A 21,222-nucleotide genomic window follows, 5' to 3' on the forward strand; every position below is an offset into this window, starting at 1 on the left:
AACAAAATGGGCTTTTTTGATAGAAATGGAATATTTGTGTAACCGCCTTTTTTCTTTTCTGCCTGTGTGTGGTGGTGGTTACTATGGTGATAATCGTGATTCAAGATTTAAAGTCTGAAAGTGGTTTCTATAACAACATGCTAGGATGTTTTGGACACACAACTGAAATTAAAGATTCAGGATTAACCCTTTATGACCACAATATCTGTAGACACAACGACAAGTGCTTGCTAGTTTGGCAAAAGTTTGTTCATACCTTCCCAAGGTACACTTTTTCATGGAGCAGACTGGGTAATAATTCCAGCTGTGGATAGAGCAGGTCAGGTCCTGGGGCAGGTGCTTCCATCCCAAGTGAAGCTTGCAAAGGAGAAATGGCACCACAGTAACTACAAGCTGCTCAGTACGTTAAATAATTAAGATGGTAGACAAATGTTTTGGGAGATGAGCAGGGAAGGCATAAAATAGTGTTAGTGCAATGTTTAGGAAGTTTGAGACTTTAGTCTGGCAATCAGAACTGTGTGGAAAAACTGAAATTATCTATTCACAGAGAATCTCAATGGAAAAGCTATTTTGAGGGCTAAGATAGCCCCTTACCTGCCTTTGTTTTATCCAGAATGGCATGGCTTCATGCCCTTTTCTTCCCCATCTGCCAAACGCTGATCCATGAACACCATCTCTGCCTTTCAGTCCATGGTGAAAGTATCTGATCCCAACCTCTGTCACTGCTGATTATGCAGCTATGCTCATCTCTTCCCTAGTTCTTCAAGATACATCAAGATTGAACATGTATGCACACCCACAACTTTCTAAGGCTGTCTTTGCAAGGAAGTTATTGTCATAGTGATGAACTGTATTTTCTGTGTCATGGTGCACTGCAGATAAACTGAGATATGCCTAGTTTTACCAAAGATGAGCACTCTTTAATGCAGCACTAAATGCCTTGGGCAATATTTTAATATTTCCCATTAAATGCTAATTATTTCAAGTCCTCACTAGAGTCACAGAGCTTGATATTTTAGTGACACAGATTCACACACTTGTTTTAAAATCCCAGGGGCAAGTTTTAAACAAAAAATGAACACAAAGGTTGAAGGTTCTTGTTTCTAACTCAAGGCACTGGGCTATCTAAACCCTTGCTACTGTCATGTTATCCCATGACATCTTTAGCGAGTTTATTTGAAGGTAAGCCTTCAGTTGTGAACAAATGCTGTTTGTTCACAGCTTGTATGCTGTTGTTGAGTCAACAGAAGACAGATTGAAGTAATAGCACTAAGAGAAGCAATCTGTCCAGTGACTGACCACAACCCAGGTGTCAATTATATAAGCTATTTTAGCAAATTTAAAACAACAAAAGCCTCCACCCAACACACAATTTCTGTTTGTTTGTTTTTAAAAAAGAACACTTTTTTTGCTATTGTAATTTGACCATTTTTTCCTTAGGAGTATTTTTAACATTTCATTTCTCAACTCATAGAGCAGCATATTGGTTTTTTTGCTATCCATTTCTTTCCAAAACGTATGAGTTAATAAAAAGTCAGATTTTGCTGTGAACTGCTTTATCTGCATTAGCTGGTGTAGCTTCAAAGTTTTAATTCAAATGTGTGAAGTAATAACTCTTTGTTAAAAAAAAAAAAAGCAAAAAAAGAAAGAAGTCCTCCTCAAAGCACAGTAAACTCATCAATGTTGATGACTATATGGGTATCAAGAAGTTCTCTATCTTCTCATAGATTTTTTTTTCCTAGAAAATAGACTGGCTCTGTTAAGAAGGTCAGAAAATCTCTGCAGTGTATGTAAAAGACCCTGAAGCTGTTAGTGTTGAGAGCTTCTGTGAAGATTAGAGTCCTCCTACAGAGGAGGAAGGCACATTTGAAGAATAGCATTGTGAATTACAAGCAGCCTCCAGGCATGATGAGATGATTAGCAAAGTGTAGGCATGACCATAGTCAAGTGAACTCCAGTTCATAACAATGCAATTAGCAGTGACTGAAATTTGATTTTAAATTCTGCTGCTGATTATGGCATTTCACCAACTTGTAGGGAGAGTCATGTCAGGAAGGAACAAGTCTTTGCTGAAAGACATTTCTGCCAAAAGCAGCCTGACACAGTTTGCAAGGTTTTGTCTGTGGCCTTTGAATGGCTAAGATTACTAATCAGATTCTCAGAATTGGGGATCCTCAATTTACTTTATGTTTGATTTTATCAACTTAAGATAACAGAATATTTCGAAAAGCACACATGAACTCTCTAGCTCTCTGATTCAAACAAAAACCCCCCAACCAAATTGTCAGGAAAGATATAAGGATGAGCTCTTCAAAATTACCTGCTTTACTGAGGAACACTGATTTCCTTATCAGGAGTCAGAAGATCGGTGCCAAATTGCTTTGGCCCTTTCAAAATTCCTGCCCTGTTTATGTTAACTTCCCAACTAATTTAATTTTTCCCTCCTATGGTCATTGTCATGCACTTCCAACACCCAGATTGTTTTGTAGCACTTCAATGGTTTCTGATCAGTAAGAAGTCATTACCAGACCAAAATCATGCATTTTTGGTGCTGAATAGTTATATAAGCTCAATTATTCATACACTAACATCATCACTTTAATGAATTTAAGTAAGCTTATCCAAGAGGAAAAAACTGGCTCTTTCTCAGTATTTCTTATATTTAATAGTTTGTGCCAACTCTTTTAAAAGATGTAGGTGTTGATATGTTTCTGGTAGTACTGATGATTTGCCAGTAGATGGCAAGCTTTACTGCAAAGAATTTTACTGCCAAACATCTCATCTGCATCAAAAGGATTTAACTATGGGATAAAATGCTTGGCACTAATTCCTCTTATAATTAGATTAATGTACCAATGTTTATAAAGAGACTGATAATTACCTCAAGTGTCAGTCACTGTAAATCCAAAGTGATCAGCATTTTGTTTCCATTTTTCTAATGTTACATACAAGTTTTAAGACTCTGTCAGAACAAGTCACTGCGGAAGTGATCTTAATTGCTTAAGAATGAAAACGACTCCTCTGTGTATCTGAGCTAGAACATGAGGCCTTTCAGGTTATCCTTCTGCAACCTTACCAAAAATCAAGCCCCCCAAAACACTGAGACTTTTCTGCCCTCTTCCTGCAAATGTAGTAGAGAATATTCTTCAACCTGAGCTGAAACTGAGCCAGCCTTTGCATCAGACACCACCATACTCTGCCCCATCACATCACAGAGCATGGGGCAGTTCAGCTTCCACATGCTATGATCTTCTTCCTCTCTCATTTCCACATAGCTCTCAATAGCTCAATAGGTTCCCAAATCCATCCTTCCACATCACTCCAGAGCAGCAGGGAAACTGAGTTTCCACAGGGCAGGAAGGGAGGTAGTGTAAATAACTTCTCTCAAATAGGTAGAAAATGGTGCTCTAACTAGCAGTCCAGGATCCAAGGATTTTCTGAAGCACTCACATCATTTAGGAATGTGACTTTTGTCAAAAAAGTCACGGGAATGTCCTGGTGAACTGCATACCATTTGATAACCACAGTATGGTAATTGCATGTCCTTTGATGATCACCTTTTTAAGATGCAATTTTGCTGCTGGGGCAAAATGACAGTATAGCACCCCTAACAAAAACCTCTTGGTCCTAGCTTTCAAATCACAAGTAAGCTAAAACTCAACAGTGATTACATCTCTGCTAAGACCTTCAGAACTCTTGTGTTCCCCAAGAAATATACAAATAACAAAAAAACATGGAACAGCACATTAGAATGAAGATAAAACTCCAAAAACTTTGTTGCTTCACTGTAAACTTGTAGTACAAATCAGACAAAAGCATCCTCTAGGGAGTATTGGATTTATTGAATTGTCCATTGGCAATTTCTGCGTAAGAAATTTGTTTTATAAAATCCAGAGGAGTTGAAATTAAGATACTAGTTTAAAAAAATCTAGGAAAGGTTTTCCATTTCATGTTCTTCCCATTGTGGTGTCACCTTGGAGACAAATTGGTTGCCTTCACTACAGGCTGTGCTTTTAGGGCTTGCTTTCCTCTTCTCTCATTTTCCATCCGCTATTACTGCCTCAGAGAGCTATGAAGCTTTTTAACCAGTGCTCAAAGCTAGTGTGTTGCTATCAAAACTGCAGACTGGCAAATGCTTCAGTTTCTCTCACACCAGTCATTACAACAAATTGAGTTGTTGCATGCAAATGATCTCTGGAAAAGCAGTAATAATTAACTAAATTGTCTCTCATGTCACAGTGGTCCTACTTAAGAATCACTTGAATGATTGACCTCACCTCTTGTAGTTTACACAGTACAATAGTTAGATAACATTATAACTTAATCATAGTTAATTTCTTCAAATGTGCAAAGCTTCTTCAAACATGCACTTTTAATTAATTTTAAGTAGGTAGACAGACTGAAAGGAAAGCTCTTTAAAGTTGTGCAATCCCAAGAAAAATGTGGGATGCAAAAGTTCCTAAGGAACACAGTTTTGCTCATTTTAACCTTAATTAATAGACTGCAGTAAGTTCTTTATTATCCTAACTAAATACATGGGTGATATACAAAATTATGTAAACTGGGACATAAGAACATACATGAGGGTGTGTTGAGGAGCAGAAAGGTCCGTGATACTGCTGACTGTGGAGCAAGTCAGCACACCACAGCCAATGTCTTGAATTTGCATTCAGTGAGCTGTGAGCTGGGGGAAGTACAACTGACACCGCATTACGACAAAATGTCTGCTCTCAGTGCAAAACTGACTGTTAACAGGTTTGGGGATGGTCATTTTAAAGGCAGGCTAAATCAGAAGTATGATTTTTGTCCTGTTATCCTTCAAAGAACAGGAAGTAAAGCTCCAGTTCTCCTACGGCTAATCAATGTTTTGCTTGCTTTCTTAATCAGGTCTATCTTACCCTACATTAAATAAAGATAATCTTTACCAAGAAAAGACCATACCTTTTCTAGATATTTCTCCTCTGCATCTCTGGTATATAGGAGCATGACAACAGCTAAAAGTAGTTCAAACAAAAACATTTCTCAGGTTTTACTTAACCATGCAACACCCCAAAAGAAACAATCAACTATTTCTATGTAATCCTTAAGACCACTGCTAGTTTGTTTTAAATCATGATGTCACTGTTACTACCAACGTTACTACATATATCTCCATTCTGCTCATTCAAACAAGTATTAATTAGGTATTTGACTCAGTAAATGTACCTATTTACAAGTATCAAGTTCTTTCAGATTGGTGCTTTTTATTCTCAGAGGCACTGCTGTTCCTGTGTACACCTCAAGTCAGAAGACACAACAATGAAGCACAGATAACATTTCCAACCTTCCCATTTATTATCACAGTGTCATATCTACATAAGCTGTCTTTCCTAACCTGGCAAAGCTTTCTGAGGCTGTCTTCTTCCACTTCCACTTCCTGGGAAAAAACGATTAAATTATATTATGTGTTAAAATATGGAAAAAAACAATTAAATTATATTATGTGTTAAAATACGCATTATGAAAATGCACCCTCATCAGTCAGTTTGTATTCTCTGACGGTCCCCAGTGGTTGTTACCCTCAGGTGACCAACCGTAGCCTCTCACTTTCCCAGCCAGCTAGGGATCTGTCCCAGGACTTTATCAGCATTGGTCTAGCCCCAGTTATTGATAAGAATCTCTACATGCTGCTTCTCTTCCAGTGCCACTTCTCCTTCTCTCTTGTGTCCACCCTCCTGAATCTCAGTTCCAAAACCCAGGAAGAAATTAGAGACTGGTGGTAGATGGGTCTGAACTTCTCTGAGAAGTCCAGCTCATCCACAACACCCTGTTTGCACAAACATACACTGTTCTGCCATTCATTTTTAAGTAGCTGCTGAAGACACATACCCATATTTCCAGACAAGACTCCAGAATAAAAGTATAAATTGAAAGAGGAAAATAAGATGTTTACAGGACTCTCATATAGATTGTTTAATGCAACTTTCATTCTCCGTCCCACTAGTCTTTCCCTTTTGAATCACTACCTTCTCTCCAAAAGGAACATTCAGCTTTATTTCATAGATTCTTGGCAATGATATGACTGCTTTTTTCCCCTCCTGTGATACAAATAGGTTTTTTCCTCTAGCAATATGCAAAATATTTGTTTACAGTTTTACCCTCATATTTTGAGGAATGTCACATTGTAATCACGTTGATGTCTGATGGTCTTCAGAGGTTCACTATACAGTAGAGGATTTCTTATTACATGGTGAAAATCAGTCGCAAAAGAAAAAATTGCACTGGATAGAACCCTTCTTATTATACTCCAGATCAGATTTTCCAGTTTGATCAGTAGGAATTAAAATACTATACATGCATTTGGCTTTTTAGGTCAGTATTTATATGGTCCCTGTCTTCTAGGTCGTTTATGTCAGTAAATACCTACTTGCCCTTCTTCTGTCCATTAATCACTATGAGGTTTGTTTTGCCACTGTTTCATTTTACTAACACAGTATTTAGAGGCAACTCCAGGATTTCTTCCACTAGCCTCCCCTCAGCATTCAAAAGCTTGACCTTTAGACCAAGATAGAGGCCCAGACCAAACCCCCCCTGTTTGCAGTCATCCCTTTGGATCTTACCATCTCCACAGTCTTGAGTCAGTTTATATATAACAAAATTCCCAAACACTGCAGGATGTGTGCTGATGATTAACATCATTTCCACTGACCCATACCAAAACAACAGCAAGTCATGACTGAAGCAACATGGTATTATGAGATTAATTTAGTGATCAATAGAACCCCATTGCACTCTTCACCTATGTCTGTGCTGCATATGGGAGACCTGATTATAGCACACATAAAAGTACGCAAGCTTCAGCCTGGCTCACTTGATATTGTTGGCAGTGAAGCTGTGATTGCCAGGATTCAACCCAGGTCAACACACCTACCTCAGGCACTCAGTATTTGGCACCTTGCTGCTATTGCTTAGTGTGCCTAAGGCTGAATTTTTGGCAGCAGTATATACCTACATATGTATGCTATGCTTATCTGAATACAGCCATTTATTTTGTTATGGAGACAATTAATCACAATTTTAAAAAATTATACAGTTTCATGGCAAAATGCTTGTTTTCTTTTACTAGAAAGAACATCCATCACTACTTTCACTGCTTTAATTCTATCAGTGTTTCTCAGTCGTGGGTTATGAACAATGCTGGTAACAGCTCGCTCCTCCTTGATTGGAAAGTGAGAAGTAGCTATTGTTATTGTCAGCCAGTCTTTACAGTAGCAAGGCAACTCAAGTGGCCTTTAATTACTGCCAGGAGCTCCATTCCTAGAAAGTAAGGAACATGTTTACACTGTGTTCACCATGTCCTTTCAGCCTCAGAGGCTGGAAGGCTCTCAGAGGGCTATTTTGAATCTCAGGTGTTTGGGAGATTATTTGTGGTGGAAATGCTGTACAGCTGTCAAATTACTATTTATAATCATGAAGTCAAAATCAAAGTGCATGATGGTTTGAACCACTTAATTGAGCTATAATTGCATCCAAGTCACTTAGGCTTGTTGAAATCTAATACAAAAAACTTCCACCACAAAATAATACAAAGTGGTATTGAACTGAAAAATGTGGTTCAACTCCTTTTGCTAGTAAAAAAAAAAGTCTTAAATATACCTAAATGCATTCCATATTGTTGGATATCTGTTGACAACCACCAATATTGTTGCAACTGTACTCTTAATATAGTGTTAAGCAATCCTGACACTCCAGGCCATGGTTGTTGGAAGGGGTGAGAACACGAAATTACAACCTACTCATATTTTCATAATTGTTTTCCTTTTGCATTTATTAGTCTACTGATATGTGTCACACAGTAACCAGCCCCGTTTTCTTCTCAACAAGACAACAATTGGAGGTGTTGGTTTTGAAACACAGTTGTGTTAAGAGTTGGACTTCCTTCACTCTTGTTTACTCCCAGTGCTGTGGAAGTCCTCAGGATTTTTTGTGTTTCTTTCCAGAGTCACTTTGCATGAGGAATGACTCCATGTGCCTGTCAAACTCTTGCCAAAAGAACTCTACATGCGTTGCTGGTCGTAAAGATGATACTTGCCGTTGTGCAGACAGAGCAGTGGACAGTGTGGAGGAACTCTGCAATAAAACCTCTGATCCTTGCTCCTCAAACCCTTGTCTTCAAAACGCTACCTGTTTAAGTTCTGCTGGAAACCTCAGCTTTACCTGCGAGTGCCCTGCTGGGTATAATGGACCTACCTGTGAAATAGCCATCAGCACATGTGACACAAACACTTGTGAGCATGGAGGCACCTGCCAAAGTGGCCTGTCTGGGCCCACCTGCCTTTGCAGCGCAGGATACACAGGTACACTCTGCGAAACCGATTTTGATGAATGCATTTCTGAACCATGCCACAACGGAGCAGTGTGCAGGGATGGGGTTGATGAATACTCCTGCTACTGTGTCCCAGGCTACCAAGGCAAGCACTGTGACCTGGAAGTGAATGAATGTGTGTCAGATCCATGCCTGAATGGGGCAACATGTCTCAACCAGATTGGACAGTATGACTGCGTCTGTCCACTTGGGTACACAGGTAAGTACATTTAAAACAAATTTTTCTTTGCATCATGGAGAACCATCATAATTCATGTTCCAAGTTCAACCGCCTCACCCACACACTTATTTAGTCAAATCTGTACTACCACCTTGCCTTCAGCTTCAGCACCAGTGGCTGTCAGTGCATTATGGGTTACCTTATCACTGTGACCTACTGATATCAGATAGAGAAGGTGTAAAGAAATCTCACATTTACCATACTAGTAGTACCACATAACTACACAGCAGTTTTGTGAATATCAAGCTATGTCACAGGGCTAGGTGAACTTTTCTTTTAAAAGAAACATTCTCAAAATGCTTGTCCTCAGTGTGCTATACATCATTTTTTGTCCTCAGACAAAACCTATGTTTGGCAGAGTTAAAAATTAGATCTGATTAGACTTGCTGGTCTAATGGTCTTGTACTCTTAAACCTAGATGTTTCATGTTAACTTCCTCTCTGCCATTTCCAGAAACTGAGGACTCTGCAACACCGTTATGTAAGTTAAATAGAAAGAAAAGTATTATCAGGTTCCCAAACTGCCCATTTTTTTATAATCCCATTTTATGTGGCTCCATTTTTAAGGTACAGGTGTGATTTTTCTTGCCTACCTCCTCTACTGGAGAGCATATAATCCTTGTGGAAGACAGCTCCCTTCAAATTTCAAAGCTGTATTCAGGGGTAGGACTGCAAGAGGTAGCACACTGAATCATTAAAAGGAGAAAAGGCGGGGGGGAATTTTAGTGATAGATTGCCAGTCAGGTAAGCAAAGGGTCGGGGGGGAAGTCATACAGCAAAAGGGGGGAAAAAACAGCTATTGCTTCAAGTGATTCAAATTAATAAGAAATAAGAGATGTGGTTTACAGCTACATCCCCAAATCCCCATGCAGGAGGGGAAGTCAGAGGTAAAAAGCAGCTTTCCCGTGTCTGACACAGCAATCGTTGGAAGCCAGCCCTCAGTTAATATCCCTCATGAGCATGGAGAATGTTATTTGAAGGAAGCTTGTTACCTTCCCGCCACCCCACTGCTGCCAGCGGGTGTCTGAGCCCAGGCCAGCCAAGGAGAAAACTACACAACCAGAGGAAAGCCAAAGAGCAGAAGGAAGGAAAAAACTATTAACAACCAGCATGGTTACTCTGCAATGATCAGACTCAACCCAGACCTCCTGTTGTATTCAGGAAACCGTATTTGTTTAACTGGCACTGTTAGTGGAGTCCAGGCCTGGATCTATAGCCCAGGAACTCCGTTTGAAAGAAACAGAATATACACCTTAGAGACAAAGAGAGAGAAAACATAATAAAATAGTAAAGCTCAAACAAAAAGAAATGAAGATTTAGATCAACACAAACTGCTGGAGGAAACTCATTCTGCTGAAGTTGCTCCACTTTCATCACAAAATTCTGCTGTTTCCCAGGCTGATGCTCTCTGCTCTCACCAAAAAAATCAAATGATGTCATTGAGTGCTCTGCACTCTGCACAAGCAGGGTTAAGAAATGAGGAGAGAGACAAGGAAGGAGAAGAGGGCTAAAATACAAAGCAGAAGAGGCTGCAGTGTTTTGACATGCAGCTCCAACACTGCTTCCAGCAGCAAAGAGACTGATCATAATAATTCTATAAAGGAGTAGTGGACTGTTCCTTCAGCACTAAAACACCAGCTTTTAAAAGCTACTTAACAAAATGATTTATCAGAGGCATTCTTTTTGTTGTTTTCTGCACCTTGCTGTGAGTTGCACTAAATGCACAAGCCAGAGGGATTACTGGATGAAAGCCCTAAGGTGTCCTCACTGGTAATAAAAAAACCTCATTTACTCTGTCAGAGGATCTTGCCAACCATTATTATCCTGGCCTGACTCCATGAATTACTGTGGGAAGTCATCCAGTCTCATCTCATTTCCCTAAGATGTTAAAAAGGTTATATCTCTTGATATGTAGGTAGAGAATGTACAGTAAATCTACAGCAGTAATGTTAACCAAATGCTTGAGTTACTGGCTGCGGTTGCTACTTGTTTCATGGACTATGACTGCTATTTTGTATGATTGGTATGCTGCAGCACTTCTTAAAATAGCTGAGAAATGTCACACATAATTCTTACACAAATGGAAGAGGTTAGAACGCACCAAGAGCCAAAGAGTGGAAAATTTAGCATGAAATCCATAGTTTCTATGATAATGCTCTGCATGTGTGAAATTATTTACAAGACATGTGTCACGCAGCTGTTAAATAATGAAGCTCAATTGGTTTGTCGAAGTTTTGCTGGCTACCTTAATCAAATGCGGTTTTTCCTCCATTGCACTAATTGCTCTTGCTTTTCATTCACCCCAACAGAGCATGGTGTAAAAGCCCGTTATTACCCACAGCTAGGTACGTTAATTACCTTGCTGGACACAACTGAAGCCAGTCCTCCATTGCCAGTGAACATTTTAGTGTGAACTATCAAGGAGCACGGCAGTTCCAAAAACCAGTCTTAGCCCAAGACAAGAGCAGGAGAAACTGTTTCAGCAACAGACACAATAGGTACAATGGGCTAGATTCATTCTTGGTGCAGTGCCTTTTACTATGATGTAATCATAGCTGGAATGAATTCTGTACAGTATGAAGAAATTATTCCTGATAGATCTTCAAGTTCTCATGCAGTATTCTTATCAATAATATGTACGTCATGCAAATATTCAGAGTAGATGCATCATAAATCTTAGGTGCTTAAAGGCAAGCAGAGGCACGGCAGCCTCTCCCATGGGGTGAAGTACCTCAAGTACAGATCTCACTTCCCAACAAGCTCATGGTAGTATCATTGTGGATGTTGATAGCAAATGGCACTGTCTGTCCAACAGCAACTGCCAAAGTGGAAGGTCTGTTTCCTTCCCCAGCTTTCAAGTTTCAAACCAGCGCTCCCTGCCTTGTGCCCTAGGCAGCCTGAGCAGAGGATTTGGCCCAAGTTATCAGCTTGCTGCTGAGACTCCCAACTGCAAGGCTGTGATGTGAGAGGATCTCAGCAGTGCTGGCCACATTTCAAAGGGTTTTCAAAATAAAGATTAGCAGAGGGCACATACATCCAAAGAGTGCTTGTCGCAGTTCCTAACTTCCCAGTGCTGAAACCCTTGATTCGATTTAGCCCCGCTGTTCTCCTCCAGTTGCATCTGGTTAGTGCAGCGTTGTAAGACCTGTAGCATCTTATGTCTGTGCATGCACGCAGGTAACTGGTGGTTTGTACAGACCTGTGGGCAAAAAGGACAAGCCCTGCTCCGAGCAGCTGAACTCTTCCCTTAGTTTTTGATGAACTCTCTTCCTGTCCTTTCAAATCTGGTTCCTTGAAAATAGCTGTCTGACGCTCTCCATCCAGATCATGGCATGTAAAATTACTATATACAGATTGAGGAATTTTGGGACAGTCTTTTGTACCTGCCATGCCCGAGCACAGGACTACCGCACAGGATAGCAGAAGGGGTGACCTGGATACCAATTTCCAGCTGGACTAAGAACACTCAGGTCCACCTGGAACTACACTGAGCCTGCAAACCTCTAGCATCTTGGATCAGAAGGTGACTTTACAATCTATCTGTAGGCAGGCAAGTCTGAAAATGCTGGCCGTATCTCATCCTTGCCTGCATTTACTTTTTATTGACTGGGGCTGTACAAAGAAGTGCACAGTAGGACTTGTTTAAAAAGCAAGCAGTATAAGAAATAATCTTAGTTCTTCAAAGAAACCACAAAAGTCATAAATATCACTTATATCCACTTGCCCAGTCTTTCAGTTCAAGCCACTTGTACGGTTTGGTATCTGCTGAAACACTGTGCCTGCTCTAGGATGGGACGCCTTTGCTCTTGATGCTGTAGCCCCATGCAATAACTGTGGCAGGACTCGTTGGTGCTGCTTCTACTTTCTGGCATATGATATTTGGCATACAACATATTTATGACAGAATGTTAGACTGAGGTGCAAATGCAGATCTAATCTTTTCATCTCTCTTCCTCACATATAAGAAAGCCTGACAGGAGATTCAGTAGAGGCTAGGAAGGAATTCCTCCTGTTTGCATGGCATATCGCATTGGCTGGATGCATTATACAAAGAGAAGTTTTCTTCTGAGGCAACATTGCCGAAGGCAGGTTACTGGGCTTGATAGATTAAAGACATGAACCAAAACAACAACGCTATGTTCTCATGTTAATCGTCAGGCTGTTCTCAGGCCTGTAGTTTTAAATTTGGCTGAACTGAGGATCAGTTGAACAGGGCTTGTTTTGTCACATGATTTTTAGTGTTCGCAGTAAGCTGTTAACAAGCTCTGGCAGATTTACGGTCACTAGACATACTTCTGCAAACACACTGTTTACAATTACAGTGAATTCACAGGGCAATGACCACAGAGGGATTGCTCACTATATCTGGATATAATGTACATTACCATAAAGCCATAAGAGAGCATTCCTGTGCTAGGGTCTCATGGCAGGCTCCTGCTGAAAGTAGCGGCTAGCTGAATCAGCGAACCTTAAACTGGAGGCACCGGACTGGCAATTTCACCCATCCAGTGTTCTATACATGGTCTCAAGAAACTATAAAAATATATTATCTAAAATTACAGCAATAATATTTCATGACTACTAAAAAGATGAACTGGCACTTTTATGTTTAAATACTATGTCAGCTATGAGCTGACATCCTCAAATTTTGTTTTGACATTTTAAGATATTTTCAGGTATTTATCTAGAATATGGATTTTTAACTTTTTTTAAAGATTCTACATTCAAAAGGGTCAAAATAAATCAGTAATAAATCATGACAGTGCTAAATATTAGCAATCTCAGTGTTTCGAGAAAAATATTCTTAAAATGTACAAATTTCACAGCAGGACAGAGCTGGCAAAAACAGCATAAAGAAAGAATTAGAGGTGAGCGCCTAAATAAATTGCTAAGACAATACCCATCATCAAAACATGCCTGTTCCCATCTTTTGAAAGCCTGCCCCATCATCTTGTACTGAAAACTTCACCTCTCCAAAAAAATGGAACCCATTCTCAGGGCTGCAAATTCTCTTTCAAGTAGGAAATTCCCCTGAAAACTATTTACAATACTACTGCTACATTGGTAAGCCAAATAAAAGATAGGGAAAGTCCACTTAAAAAGAGCTTCTTCATTATAATTTGCCATTTTGCATCTGTTTTGTGGTTGATACTGTAGGTGTTAAAACAATATGACTTGGCAGGTGAAAATTATTTAAAAAAAATCTGTTTGTTACTCAAAATACTAAATAAGTGCATAAGCATACAAACCCCTGAAATAATCAAAGCAGGAGCTCCAAGGCATTAATTATGAAATTTTCTTAGTATCTCCTGGACTGTGCTATATAAGAAAAAGGAGTGTATATTTAACCTGCCAACTATCATAAATAGCTGTAAACTAATATTAGTACTGATTTTGTTCCATCAATTATCTCTGAAAAGCAGCTCCAAGATTCTGACCTGTTGCAAACATGGCATCATAGACCAATTTATTTACACATTGCTAAATCTTAAAAAAATTAAGCAATAAAACACAGCTAAACAGACAGCATTCCAATGAATTCAATTAACTGTGCAGCTTTAAATGAACTCTTCTGAGGTCATTAAATTACTAGTCACTTCTCTATAACATTAATATGATAGTAGCATGGTTTGAACAATGTGAAAATTAGTTCATTCTGTTTCTATGTTCAAGCTAACATAAAAAGTTATTCTACCTATTCTTGTGAATAACAGCTGTTTTGTTCTTTTTTAAGTTCTCCCAAGCCTTGAAAAAACTGGTGTTGCAATGAACATTGAGGAGGAAATACCTTTTAAAAATAGGCTATTACTTTAAAAAAAGGTGAATATGGTACTTCTAAGTTTGGGGTTTGCTTGTTTTCTTTGCTTTTGAAGGTACAAACTGTGAGCTAGAAATAGATGAGTGCTCATCACAGCCATGCCTGAATGGTGCGACCTGCTGGGATTCCCTGGGGAGCTTCACCTGCTCCTGCACACCAGGCTTCCTCGGAGACCTCTGCGAAACCAACATTGATGAGTGCGTCAGCCAGCCGTGCCTCAACGGGGGACAGTGCACAGATGATGCCAACGGGTATGTCTTCTGCAGCTGAGTAAAGCTAATGTGAGGTGCTATTAGCTCCTCTGTTTGCAGACTGGAATCCTACGAGAGCCTGCACCACCAGATAGCTGATTTAATTTCAAATTGTGGATTTCACTCCTTGATCCTGCACTGATTTCACTTTAAATCTGAAAAGAATTAAAGAATGCAAGTGTGGTGTCAGAGCCAGTAGGACAACAAAACATTTATGGCAAAGACAGATCAAGTCATACGTCTTTCACATTTGTACTTTTACTTTAAATATTTACAAAGTGTTGTTTGTCTGGCTCCAAGGACTGTCATTTACAGATGAATTCTGTTTCTAATGCTCATCAAACTTTAGTTTCCAAGAGAGATGTGAGAGTGTATAAAATTGAATTTGCCAACAGCAGCTGCCCATGCTGACAGACAGAAGCATTAAAAAAAGAGAGGCAGAGGAAAACTGCAATAATAGTAACCATAGTAATAGATATCATTAGGAAATGTGTCAGGAGCTTTACAGGCATATAGGACAACTGCTCCTTATTCAAAACAACCTGCAGTCCATGGACAAAGAAAAAAAAATAAATAAAGAGCATACAATACAGAAAAGTAAGTTTCTCCACCTGACATTAATAGTCCTACAATAGTCCTACAAAGAGGTGCTAGAGCAGCCCAGGCAGCCAGAGCTCTGCCATTCATTCGCCAGTACTGGCTTTGCATACTCAGCATGAGATTCCCAAAACTGAAAATTTATATGTATAAGCTCAAGTCTATGTTATAGGGGGAGAAGGGAGAAAAAAAAAAAAAGAAAGAAAGAAAGAAAAAAAAAAAGCTGAAAGTTCGTGAGTGTATTCATGCAGGTACTCCCCTCACCAGCATAAGGTTTGTCCTCTACTGCATATTTTCCAGTTTTTATAAAGCAGTTTTGAGGATTTCAGTGCCGCAAACATCAGTCCAAAAATCATGTCAGCAAAAGTAATGCTTGCCTTGAATGAGACCGGGAAGAGATCATGTTCTGGGAATGAGCTCTTGTACAGTGAGGTGACACGGCACCAGCCTTGTGGAGCTCCTTTTCAGCAGCACTGAATGACTCTGAACAGCACAAAGCAATTTACTGTTTTCCAGTGTAGCTAAAGCATGACAGCAGGGAGAGGGAGGTCACCTTGCACCCGACTAGGTCACAGCAGACCCATTTAGTAACCTGCAAGCCTTTTGAGGATACACACATGAAGTGAGCAACTGGGATGCTCATTCAGGCCAGACTTAATCCTACTCATTTTTCTCTTAGCTTTTAAAGCTGAGGTATATGTAAGAGCAATTTTAATTGGGTTGTAATACTGCAGGATATCTGGAGAACGATTGGAGCTTTTTCCACTTTTGTTACATGATGAAAATGGTTGGACAACAAAGCAATTCAAAACAGAAGGGTGTCTAGCAATTTCCTTCCTTTGTGTATTTTTTGGGTTAAATGAAGAATAGTAGTCTTTAAACGGTACTTTTCCTTTTCTGACTAGTGCTACAGTACAGCTGAGGCTTTTGTGTGTGCCACCAGCTCCCACAGAAACGTGCAAGGCAACAGATTTACCATTTAAAGCTGTAAATACAAACACCAAACAAAATTCTCTCCCAAATTTCGACCAATTCTTCCACTGAAGCTTCATTCTCTTAAAAAAAGTTTCAAATTATTGCACGTTTCTTATTTAAATTCAATGATTTACAAAGGTGCCTTAGTTGGACCTACGCACAGACACAGAGGATACCTTTGCTTGCTCCAAGCCTTTTTTCCATAGGAAATGTTCCCAGGACCTTCAATGTTCTTTTGATTGCATAGGAAAGAACACCTGCATGTATTGCTTTCTGCATATTGTGAGAACATCAAACAAGACGCCCCAAACATATGTTAGGTAGAGTATCTAAGAGTGTCACTCTTAATAGAAAAAGCCATCTGCCTGCTCAGTCACAGCCTGCCCACAAGCAGGGTACCCTCCAGAATCCCTGAATGTCCACAGCAACATCAAACACTTAAAGATACCTGAGAAAAAAGGCACACAGGTGGGGCTTCACATTAGGCAGCGAGTTGTGAATATTCCTCACTCCTCCTTCATTCTGGACCAAAGGGAAAAAGGAGCGTGGACTAAGGCAGAAAAAAAAATCTTTCACTACAAAGCTGAACAGCACCAAACTGAAGGCACATGGAAGAAATGTGTGAAAAATACAGCAAAAGAAAGAGACTTCTGTTCTGAGAACATACCTCAGAAGGAAAATTATTTTTCTGATTCACATCTTCCTCATTACTTTTTATATCCTAAATTCAAATGCCACCTGGTCTAAGTCATCTCTGATTTTGATTTAAGAATAATCCATACACTAGTAATAAACTGGTCTGCCAGAAGTTTCTGCTTATGTACACTTAAATAGTGTAGTAAAAAGTTTACACTTTTGGGTTTGTTAGACTGCAGGAGCCAGTTGTTCTGTGATGCTCCCTTATGTTCAACAATTTCACTTTCTCTCCATATATTTACTCCAAGTCTGAGACTTAGATATTAAGCACAGAAATTATCAAATAAGTATACTTATCTCTTGTTCAGCAAGATTCCCCATGATTTCAATTGTACAATACCAGTGTCTCATTTTAATGTAAAATAAATCAATGTAAGAATAAATTTTTGTTTCTGATAATTATTATTAGACAAAGATCATCCAAGCATGCACATTTAACATAGTTATCTTGCAAAGGCCTATCTTTTCTTATGACACATACAAGTTGACCTTATACCTTATGACCTAAGTAAGCATAGGAGTTATGTATTTTATAATTAGCTCACCTGAAAAAAAAAAACCCACAAACAAAAAACCCCAGACCTTACTGATTACCTGCACATTGATCATTTATATATACTAGTTTGTTCACTTCTAAACAATATTAACTTTGCTATCAAAATGAAGCTCATATTACTGTTATTATTGGAACTATGCAAGCAATTGACATTTATGTACTAGCCTAAAGACAAAAAAAATATTGGTTTTCATCAAAGAGAAAATATCAGTCAAGGAACAGAAACTGCCTTATTTTTTGGCCAATTCAATTTCTACCCGTCCAAGAGAAAGTGATACTGACACACTTACTGCCTCTCCCCTTTTCATTTTGTGAATAAAGTTAAGCCTACAAAAATTGCATTGGAAATAACAGAAAATCCCCCCCCCCCCCCAAATTAAAAAAAGAAGAAAAAAAAAAGATCAGGAATTCTTAGAAGAAACGATCTGTCAAAACCAACTTGAATTCACAAGCAAGTTTTTCTCCCCAGACAAAGCCACATATTTCAGGAAAAAGCTCATTGTTGGTTCCCAATGGCTGCGGTTTCCCCTAGAGCACCAGATGGTGGTCTCAAGCCTGGACTCAACTGTGCAAGCGGTTAGCCAAGGCTACACAAGAAGTCTGCGTAAGTTTGGGAACAAAGCCCAGATCTCCTGACTTCCAGCTAGAGCAAACATTGCATTCTCTGTTGCAGGTACAGCTGCAACTGTACTGGTACTGGATTTATGGGCGTACACTGTGAGACCCTAACTCCCTTATGTTGGTCACAACCATGCTACAATAATGGCACTTGTGAGGACAACACTGACAATTACACATGCCACTGTTGGCCAGGTAAGGTCTAAGTTCTCCTATAAACACTCTCTTTTCTTGTATAGTAGATACGTCCTCATTTTTTTTGCTGACACAATAGAAGGTTGAAGCTATATTAACCTTAAAAATACTCTGTGGGCTCATGTTTAGATGGGCTTCGCCCCTCATCATGAGTCAGAGCCCTGTGGGTAAGTTGCTCTCTTTTCCAGCTAAGAATTTCCCTGCACAGCAGAAGTTGTAAAAAACAAAAGTTCCAGTATTATGAAGTAAAGACAGGAGATAAGTCAAAGTTGGGATCCGTCTTCCAGTTGCTTAATCCTTCAACCCATGCGATACATAAATGAATCACTGCTGCAGCTGACCCTTTTTCACTCTTCAGTAACATGACTCTTAAATCAGTCTAAAAACTTACTTTTCAATGCAAAATATTTTCTGTTTATAAATACAAATTAAACTAGGTCTTACATTGAGAAACTGGTCTCCTTCATATCACCAATGCAAGTTCTTCCGTCTAGCAGTGTGGGGTGAAAGACGTTGGGCTGTGTTCTCCTCTACCAGCAATGCTTGCATGTCTAGGTGTTTGGAAAAAGGCTCCCACAGCCCCAGTAAGGACACAGACACTGTGCTCTTTGAGAGACTTTGTGAGTCTTTCAGCACACGGACTAACTGCAAGAAGTCTGTCTAGAAAGTTTAACATCTGTGTCCTTGCTGAGGACTCAAGGGCACAGCACACTGTGAAGAGTAAATGCCACAGTGTTGTTGGACTGCACGGTTCTTGGTGCATTAGAAATGGTAAGATTAGACAGAGTCCTTAGCATTTTCCAGAAATCGGGGAGTTTTCTGGCATTTCAAACTCCAGCTAAAGCACTTTACAAACACCAAATAATTTTTGCTCCCTGCCTTCCTCTGTTGTAGGGAGGTGATACAAAAGGAAAACTTCACACAGCCTGAGAGTGTATCTATACCACAATGCAGCACCTTGCTATCCACACAGATCTCCACCTTACTTCCTAAAAAAACCACCAAAGTCTGCAGAGCACAGCAAAGCTCAGCTTGCTAATGCAGAATAGCCATAGCAATATCCTGCTGCTGAGCCCTGACAGAGAGCTGCACGGAAAAGTTCACACCTTCAAGAAGCAGAGGAAATCTTTTAGCACATGACAGACTCTGAAACCAAGTGCATCTAATATTCACAATAATATTTTCAGGTCTGGAATGAATGGATAGGACATCAATTAAATGTCTTCTCCTCATGGCTCTCCGCAGGCTATGCAGGTTCCCGCTGCGAGGAGGACATCGGGGAGTGCAGCAGCAGCCCCTGCCTCTCCGGGGGTGACTGTGTGGAGCGCTCCTGGGCCAGCCGCTACGGGAACGTCCCAGGCCTGCCGCCAGCCTTCAGCTACGACAAGGCGGAGGGCTACATCTGTAGCTGTAAGCAAGGCTTTACCGGTAAGATTCTTTTAGTGAAAGCTTAGGAAATTATGTACTGCAGTATCTTGTTGTTTAGGCCTGGCTGTAAATAAATCTTTAAAATGGTACATGTTTTAAGGTGCCATAGTGCAAAGGGTCCCTCTGGTGGTCACCATACATGTTTCAGTGGTGATTTGTATGGAATAAAGAGAGTTTGTTGCACAAGTTGTGAATGTAGTAAGCAAGCAGCAAGCTCCAGGTATGGCCCCTAAGGCAGCCCAGGCAGCAGGAGAGAGATGTGGTCTCTTCCAAGATCTTCTCTACAAAGCTTCAGCACTCATAACTGCATTTGCCTCAATTATGCCATAAACTTCAGTTAGTGGGTGTTTTATCCTGAGTTTGAAATTCACTGTGCACAGGTATTGTATTACATGTATGAAAATAATGAATAACAAATAAGAGTGTATTTTCATAAAACAAAACTCTCAAGCTTTCAGTGTTTCTGTCCTCATGTAATTCTACATAGCAGCACTGGGGACTGGCAGGAACACTTCATCATCTCAGCACAAGGCAACATTTTGTATAAATTAGTCAGCATAGTGTGCTGGTGATATTCTACAGCTTAAATGAAAAATAATTTCAACTTGTGTGCATAGCTGCGTTCTTAAGGAAAAAAAAACCACCCCATTGAAATTATAGATACCCATAATCCTAAGAAAGAAGATTTGTTGAGATTTGCATTTAACACAGCATACACTACTTAGCACAGCCACAAACAAGTTGGGTTCAGATTGTACACTTCTGGGTTTACAGTATTTTTTTGGCAACTCCATTCCCTTTTTCCTTCAGAAGGAAAAAATAGTTAATAGCTAGAGTAATTTAACCAGTCTTCAATTTCTCATTTCATTCATCTCCTGAGCAGCTTACAAACTTTCCTGTGTCTCCCAGAGGGTTGCATGGCTGATATGTCCAACATAGGAGATACATAAGTACATGAAGAGCACAGCTTTCACTCTGAATTCGCAATTTATTTTTCTTCAAAGTAGCATTGAGACTTGTTTGCTTTTGTTCCTTCCCTTCCCCTTAACTGTCCTTCCCTATCCTGTCACTAAGTGTTGCTGTTGTACTTTTGTTCTGCCTACGAGAGTATAATATGAGGCTTCTACTAAGGCTTGTGATATCCCCCAGCCATCCTAAGCACCTTTACCTCTTCACATGCCACTTCTTTCTCTTCGCTTCCTTCCAGTGATGTCCAGCTCTCAAGTCTCTTTTCCTCCCTTCTTGCCCTAACTTAAAAACTCCTGTGCTCTGTCAGACAACCCAGAAGGTGTTTCCTTGTTTAATCATCATCCTTTAGCCTCCCACTTCCATATCAATTGCCTTCACCTGGCTTGTTTGCCTGATGTGGGTTGTGCTTCTACTGGTTTCATTCACACAGAGGACTCTTTTACTCCCCAGGGAGTCAGTGGACCCATGTAATGACAGATTCTAGTCAATCCGAAAAAAGAGTGTCAGAATCTATTTAAATCAATTCATCTTAAAT

At 39.8% G+C, this 21,222-nt stretch overlaps 1 protein-coding gene across 1 annotated transcript in view; it reads left to right on the plus strand.

The window, feature by feature from the left end:
* CRB1 (crumbs cell polarity complex component 1) overlaps positions 1-21,222 on the plus strand; it is a 107,774-nt gene that overhangs the window by 25,620 nt on the left and 60,932 nt on the right. The window contains 4 exon segments of the mRNA XM_075711211.1: positions 7,980-8,564; positions 14,458-14,653; positions 18,151-18,290; positions 19,536-19,718. Coding sequence (XP_075567326.1) covers positions 7,980-8,564; positions 14,458-14,653; positions 18,151-18,290; positions 19,536-19,718 — 1,104 coding nt within the window.

Source organism: Pelecanus crispus, chromosome 5 (assembly GCF_030463565.1).
Source record: "Pelecanus crispus isolate bPelCri1 chromosome 5, bPelCri1.pri, whole genome shotgun sequence".
NCBI classification, from domain to species: Eukaryota; Metazoa; Chordata; class Aves; order Pelecaniformes; family Pelecanidae; genus Pelecanus; species Pelecanus crispus.